The sequence below is a fragment of the Otolemur garnettii genome, unplaced genomic scaffold, assembly GCF_000181295.1.
Source record: "Otolemur garnettii isolate 467f Iridium unplaced genomic scaffold, OtoGar3 scaffold00023, whole genome shotgun sequence".
NCBI lineage: Eukaryota > Metazoa > Chordata > Mammalia > Primates > Galagidae > Otolemur > Otolemur garnettii.
In genome coordinates, this window is record NW_003852418.1 from 16,627,699 (window position 1) to 16,634,535 (window position 6,837).

At 40.0% G+C, this 6,837-nt stretch overlaps 1 protein-coding gene across 1 annotated transcript in view; it reads right to left on the reverse strand.

The window, feature by feature from the left end:
• Positions 1-6,837, reverse strand: part of AURKA (aurora kinase A) — a 14,045-nt gene that overhangs the window by 6,054 nt on the left and 1,154 nt on the right. Inside the window, exons 2-5 of the mRNA XM_003787713.3 lie at positions 5,139-5,415; positions 3,246-3,300; positions 2,024-2,215; positions 580-718 (exon numbers count right to left, since the gene is read on the reverse strand). Coding sequence (XP_003787761.1) covers positions 580-718; positions 2,024-2,215; positions 3,246-3,300; positions 5,139-5,415 — 663 coding nt within the window. The remainder of the gene's footprint in view (positions 1-579; positions 719-2,023; positions 2,216-3,245; positions 3,301-5,138; positions 5,416-6,837) is intronic.

Genomic DNA, 6,837 nt, shown 5'->3' on the forward strand with positions numbered 1-6,837 from the left:
AAAAAAAAAAAAAAAGAAAAGTTTATGTCCCTAAGAATGCACCTTACCTCTTAATCTTCCTTTCAAAAACTCCTAAACCCAATCACAAGAAAAACTAAAATCTGAATAAAGTGTAGACTTCATTTGGTAGTTATTTATCAATATTGACCCATTAGTTAGGAGAACAGGAAATTAGGTGTGAGTTATATGGGGGCCCTCTGCTCTGTCTTCACAATTTCTATAATTCTAACTCTTCTAGCCAGGCACAGTGACACACACCTGTAATCACAGCTACTTGGGAGGCTGAGGAATTTGAGCCCAGCCAGAGCAACATTTCTGGGAAAAAACAAGGTAACTATATGTGTTTCCACCGAAAAACAGGTATGAAAAAACCAGTCACAACATCAGCTGTAACATTCTACATAGTATCAACTTCATCTGTATATAAACTATTTTTTGGCTTTTCCAAATAGAGTATTTTATACAACTAAGCTATCCTTCCAGTAATACAAAACCCAGTCTAATATAGCAAAGGCACACTGCTATGGAGGACGGGTATGAAGGAAATGGAATTCAACGAGACAGTAAATGAAAACTTACAGTAGCAGTTCTCTGCTCATCAAACTTTGCAAGTTTCTGCAGTTCTCTATAGACGGTTCCAAGTGGCGCATATTCTAGAATTAGGTAAACTCTGGTGGCATCATGGAAATAACCATACAGTCTGAGAATATTAGGATGCCTGCAACAAAGGCAAAACATCTCATACCTGGTTTCAGAGCTGACAGCATAGGTATCAACCCCCCACGTAAAACCAGCGGTGTTTCCCATGAAACCACCCTCATTAACCCCACTTGAGAACCTGAAACTGACCCATTCCAAAAAACCTACATTCATCCACATATTTTACATGCATTTCAAAGTATTAATGGACCTGAGGTTTAGTTCAGACTATTTCCGTCTTTTAGACAGCTTTATTCTTAGAGAGAAATTCAACTGAGTATCAATTTTATGCACATTAAGAAAAAGGGCATGGAGAAGAGATCCAGATGTGCCCAGCGCTGAAGGCTCAGTGTTAGCGTGGCTTGTGGCCAACATGCCATATTCTTGTTGGAGATGAACCGTAGCACCAGAGCCCGTTCTTCCTTGTCAGTCTTGACCCAAAGATGTCACCATTCCTAGTTATTTGTCACCACATAATTGGTGTTGATCGGAAACTATCCTGAAATGGGCAGAATTGCTTGGTTGTCTTTTTTCCATGTAATTTAAGCACAGTAATATAAATAAAGTAATAGTTGGGGGGAAAAAAAAAAAAAGGACATAGCATTCCCACATTAGTTTGATACCCAGACACTGAGACAGATAAAAGGTGTGGTCAATGACGACAGCAGATGGGTGCCACTCTGAGTGGGGCAGGAGTGGGCTGCGAGGAGCACAGCCCATCTGAGCTGTGTGCCCTGCCCAACCACAGCCAGTTGTTGTGAGATAGAAACATGGCCAGATTTTATACTGGTACCTGATTTACATCTGGGAAACGCTGAAAGCAAATAAAAAAAAAAATGGAAAAACAAAACTTCGCCAGCCCAAGTCATCCTGCAGGCTACTGTTTGCAGCCCCTGGAAAAGAGGATGTCATTCCCCTTAATTACCCACCAAAAGATATGCCATGTAAATTATTCCATTAACAAAACATTAAATCCCCAAGTGATTTTTCAGAATCATAACACTTAAGTCTAGATAAATTTTTGGAATTAATCATTCTTAAGGTACTATGAAGCAGGTCCTCTAAAAATAAATTCTGTGCACTTTTTTAAAAAGCCATACAAAGTATTAACATGCACAGCAAGGAGGAATCACATGAGAATTATTATCCAATAACCCACCAAGGTACATATACCCCTTTTCCTAGGGGAGGGGTACATGGGAAATGTAGAGATTTTGGGGGGAGCAAGTCACAGGGAAAATGAATGAACGGAATGTGGGAGACAGATGGCAAGGAAGGGCAGGGGTGCAGCTGCTAGGCACTGGGCTTTAACGTGAGAACTCACCGAAGATGGGACTGGATTTCCACTTCTCTTCTGAGTTGATGCTCCACTCCTGCTTTTTCCAGCTGAGCTTTAAACAGCACTTTAAGAGCCAGGATAAACTTGCTTTGTTTTTCTCTTGCCAAATAAACATTACCAAATTTTCCTTTACCCAGAGGGCGGCCAATTTCAAAATCTTCCAAAGCCCATTGCCTTCTAGGAAAAAAAAATTCAACATTTTAAAAATGTCATGAAAACACATCTTTTCTAACAATTTTCCCTAAAGTAGTAGACACATTCTGTAAATAATTTTATATTCCAAATTGTACTCGAGATGTATCCTCAGCAAGAACTAAGCCTTAGATCACCACCACCAGTGAGTTTCCACAAACATCAAGCCCTGACTTCCCCAGCCAACATTAGGAATGAGAGTCAGTGACAGGAACCGTCTTGGGGTTTTAGAGGTAAAGCCCTTACTGAGAAATGTCCCACAGCTGTACTATGCTCAGAGTACAGGCCTTTTAATGACATGTCAGACCCTGTACAATGGGTAAGTAACTGCAGAAGGAACGATGCTTCAGGACCGCCTGGGGGCCTCTGCCACACTCACAGCTGCCCCTTCCATCCCCAGAGATGCTCACACCCTCCATGTGGACACAGAGGCACTGTTACTAATGGAAGTGGTACGGACCCACAGGCCAGCTGGATTCTGAGGAAGCCTCCCTTAGCTAAAAACAAAAAAAAGGCTATGGGTTCTCTCCTGGCTCCTCCATTCTAGAGTCCAGACAATTCAGAGAGAAGTAGGCTTTTAGTACATGTCTGGGGAAGATCCTTCAGCAGACCTTTCTAATAAAGAACAGATACCATAATAATGTTCATACTGTCAAAACAGTCATAGGGATATAGCTGTAACATTCTGTTTTTTAAAAAACTCAGACTTTTGTACAAGAACAAAAAGTATAGAAGCATAAACGAACCATAGGTAGAGCTTGCCTCTAAGAGTAGAGGGGAACACGTACACATTTCTGTAACATTCATATAAGCTTTTTCTAAATTTCAAAAGAAATCTTAAAAACTAAGTCCCAATAAAATTCATTACACAAATTTTTTTTTAAAAATTAGAAATCTGGAAATGTATCTTCTAAATGAAAATAAAGACCTACTTTTTAAGAGTTTCCATAACTAAACTTGCAATGAAATGGAATATCCTACAATAGTACAGAACTTTATAAACAAAAAAGCTTACTTTTTTGATTCTTCGTTTTTCTGTTTTGATGTCACTTCTTCCTCACGATTATTTCCTATAAGGAGTAAGTGAAAAACCTGCTTTTAAGATAACTTTATAGAATCAGCTAAAAAGCAGTGGATAGAAATGAGTCAAAGAATGGTCACCAAATATTAATGGTGCGTCAAGAATGATAAATCTGTGTTTTAGGTTTCTTTATAGATAAAGGAACTACTACACCCTAACCCACCTGCCGTCATGAGAAGTCTTTATAGAATTTCTAGAATAAAGATCCAAAGAATGGTCACCAAATATTAATGGTGCGTCAAGAATGATAAATCTGTGTTTTAGGTTTCTTTATAGATAAAGGAACTACTACACCCTAACCCACCTGCCGTCATGAGAAGTCTTTATAGAATTTCTAGAATAAAGATGGACAGATGTATCACTAGGCCTTCCTCCAATAATTTTAAGGTTGGAACCTGAAGCCTTGGTTCCCTAAAGAGGAGCTTTTATGGCAGAATTATTAATCTTCCTGTCCATGACAAGCTACTGCCGCCTCATCACCTCTCCCCCAACCAGGCAGGCCAGTCAGCTGCCTGTGTGCCGAGTACAGATCAGCACATAACAAAATGTAAGCCAGCCAACCACCCTCCCTCTACATTTGCTGCCAATATGGAAAAAGACACCAATTCAGCAAAATGGATGGTAAACCAGTTGTGCCCAACAGGGACCAGAGCAACAATTCCACTAGGCATAGGAGCACGCAGGGTCTTTCTTTCCCATCTGTCTATCTCCAGCACTCCACACACAGACACAGTATGCTCTCCTCAAGATATCTGAATGCAGGACTAGACTGGCTTCCTTCCCCTTGCTTTTCACTATCTTAGTTAATGTCAATATAACCACCATCCCTAACTCCTTTTAACTCATCATTCAGGATAATCTAGTGTCCAGTTCTACTTAGTCTACACATCTTGAATAAGCTCTCAAATTTGTCTGCACCTCTCCCTCCTGGCCATGTCTCTGGATGAACTGCCTGCTTCTAAGTCTTAGCTTTCTCTCTTTAAAACTGAGTATAACCTTCATAAAGTGGTTACAAGTATTGAATGAGATGATGTGGATGAGGAAGCACTTATCTCAGAGCCTGCTATATATAAGCACTCAACAGCTGGTAAATAACACCCTCCCTGTTCTATCCATGAACCCAGGTCACTGCCATCTCTGATCTCAACCTCCTGCCTGTCTGGTACTCCTGAATCCAGCACTGTTATTTTCCAAATTCATTCAATACAGCCAAAGTAAGATTTCTGAAAGGCAAAGCAGTCTTTCTCCACTCAAAAAAACCTTCAGCAGCTTCCCAATGCCACAGAAATGAACCTGATTTCTTACCACAGCTTCATCCATTTAAATGGATGAACTAAATCGCTTCATCCATTTAAATGGATGAACTAAATCAGTTCATCCATTTATCAGGATTTCCCCTCACATGCCAAAATTTTGGAACTTCAGTGCCTTAAATGTACCTGCTACAAGCACCCTCTACCTAGACCAGTGGTTGTCAACCTTCCTAATGCCATGAACCTTTAATACAGTCCAAAGGGGTCGTGACCCACAGGTTGAGAACCGCTGACCTAGACCTTCTAATAAGCAGTCAGTAGGACCCAGATCAGCACTACGTCCTCCCTGGTTGCCCAACTCTTTCAAGAGGGCAAGGAACAGGTTTGTATTTTTAGCACAGGTCCGGCCCATGGTAGAATTGTTACTTCAACCTAGACATCATGTGGCCTCCCCATCCTCAACAGATATAAAAGCTAGGGCTCCAAACAATAAATGCAAGACTATGTAATGCAAGTCTAGATTTTTAGCAACAACTACAAAGAACACCTAATGAATCTCGAAAAGCTAGTTTACCAGGTGCTGCTGGCTGGAGCTGCTTGCTCTTCTGGGTGTCATTCAGTGGCTTAGAGACAGGATGAGGTATGCTGGTTGCCTGTAATTGCTTCTGCGTGTGATTCTGAACTGGTTTGTGGCTGGAGATAAGCTTTTGTGCTTGAGAAGGAATGCGCTGGGAGGAATTTGAAGGGCACAGGACCCACGGAGCCTGTCCACTACTTGCAGGTAATGGATTCTGACCGGAAAACTGCTGGGTCACTGGAACGCGTTTTGGACCATCAAGTGGAACCGCGGCCTAGGTTGGAAAGAAAAATGGACTTTATCATCTTTTTTTTTTTTTTATTGAATGGTAATTATGTACATTAATGCACTTCTGGGGTACAGTGTGGGGTTTTCACATGCAATCTGAAATACTTCCATCAAACTGGTCAACACAGCCTTCATGTCATTTTCTCAGTTATTGCTTTAAAACGTTCACATTCTACTCTTAGAAAGATTCACCTGTACCCCTATAAGATAAACCTGGACTTTATCATCTTGAAAAAAGATGACTATTTTGAGAATCATACAAAGTTTGTTCTCTAACGCGACAAAATAATGAAAGAGGTAGAAGGAAAAAAGCTATTCTTAGTACTTCCAGAGAACATAGCAAGTACGTGGCTGAAAGGAATATCAGCTCCCCAACTCCTCACCCCAAGCGTTCTTATTTCACTCTCCTTCCCTCCTCCTAAATTGTTATTTGGCAAAGAGTTACAATGCAAAAACTTTATACCATAATCCCAACTACTTTGAAATTTCTTTGATAATACATGTTTAGAAAAAAAATCCAAAGAAATACTTCAAAATATTCAACAATGGTTATCTTCAAAATAGTTTTAGAAAGCAGTCTAAATTTTGGTTTATGCTAGATTAACCAAGGTTTCAGTTCCAAGTACTTACAAAATGGACATGAGCAAAAAAGAACTTTGACAGAGGACATGAATGTAGGCTCTTACAAAACTCATTACTGAGATATATTGTTTGCATACCTCTAAGCTTAAATAGCTAAAAGCCTGTGCTAATCAAACCAAAACGGAGTAGGAGTGAGATTTCCTTCAGCTTCCACAGCCCATCATGGGGGCAAATGCTGGAAGGCGAAGCCTGGAAGGCCATCAGCAGCTCCCTGGTAAAAGTACTTTGCAAGAAGATAGAAGACTCCTAAATAGAGAGTCCATTACTTCTCAAATTACCACAGCTCCCACAACACAGCACAGTGAGGCAGTGACAAAACCATTTTAAATGTAGAATAACTTTCAAATGACCGTTATCATAGGAATTCATGATCAAATACAGTGACTCAAGGCATCGTTTTCAAAGTGGTTATTCTTCTAGCCAATGAAAAAGTGTAAGTATCCACTTATTTCAAGAGGGAGCCTTCTAAAACCAAGTCCAATACCCCATAAATGCATTAATGTATACATGATCTATGTGTTGATTTAATAAAAAATTTTAAAAAGAGATAAAATATATACATTAAATAAATAAAACCAAGCCCAAAACAAGTAATAGGGGTGGGTGGGTGTGTGTGTGTGTGTGTGTGTATATATAATATATATATATATATTTTTTTTAAAGACAGTCTCACTATATCGCCCTCAGTAGAATGCCGTGGTGTCACAGCTCACAGCAACCTCAAACTCTTGGGTTTAAGCAATTCTCTTGCCTCAGCCTCTCAAGT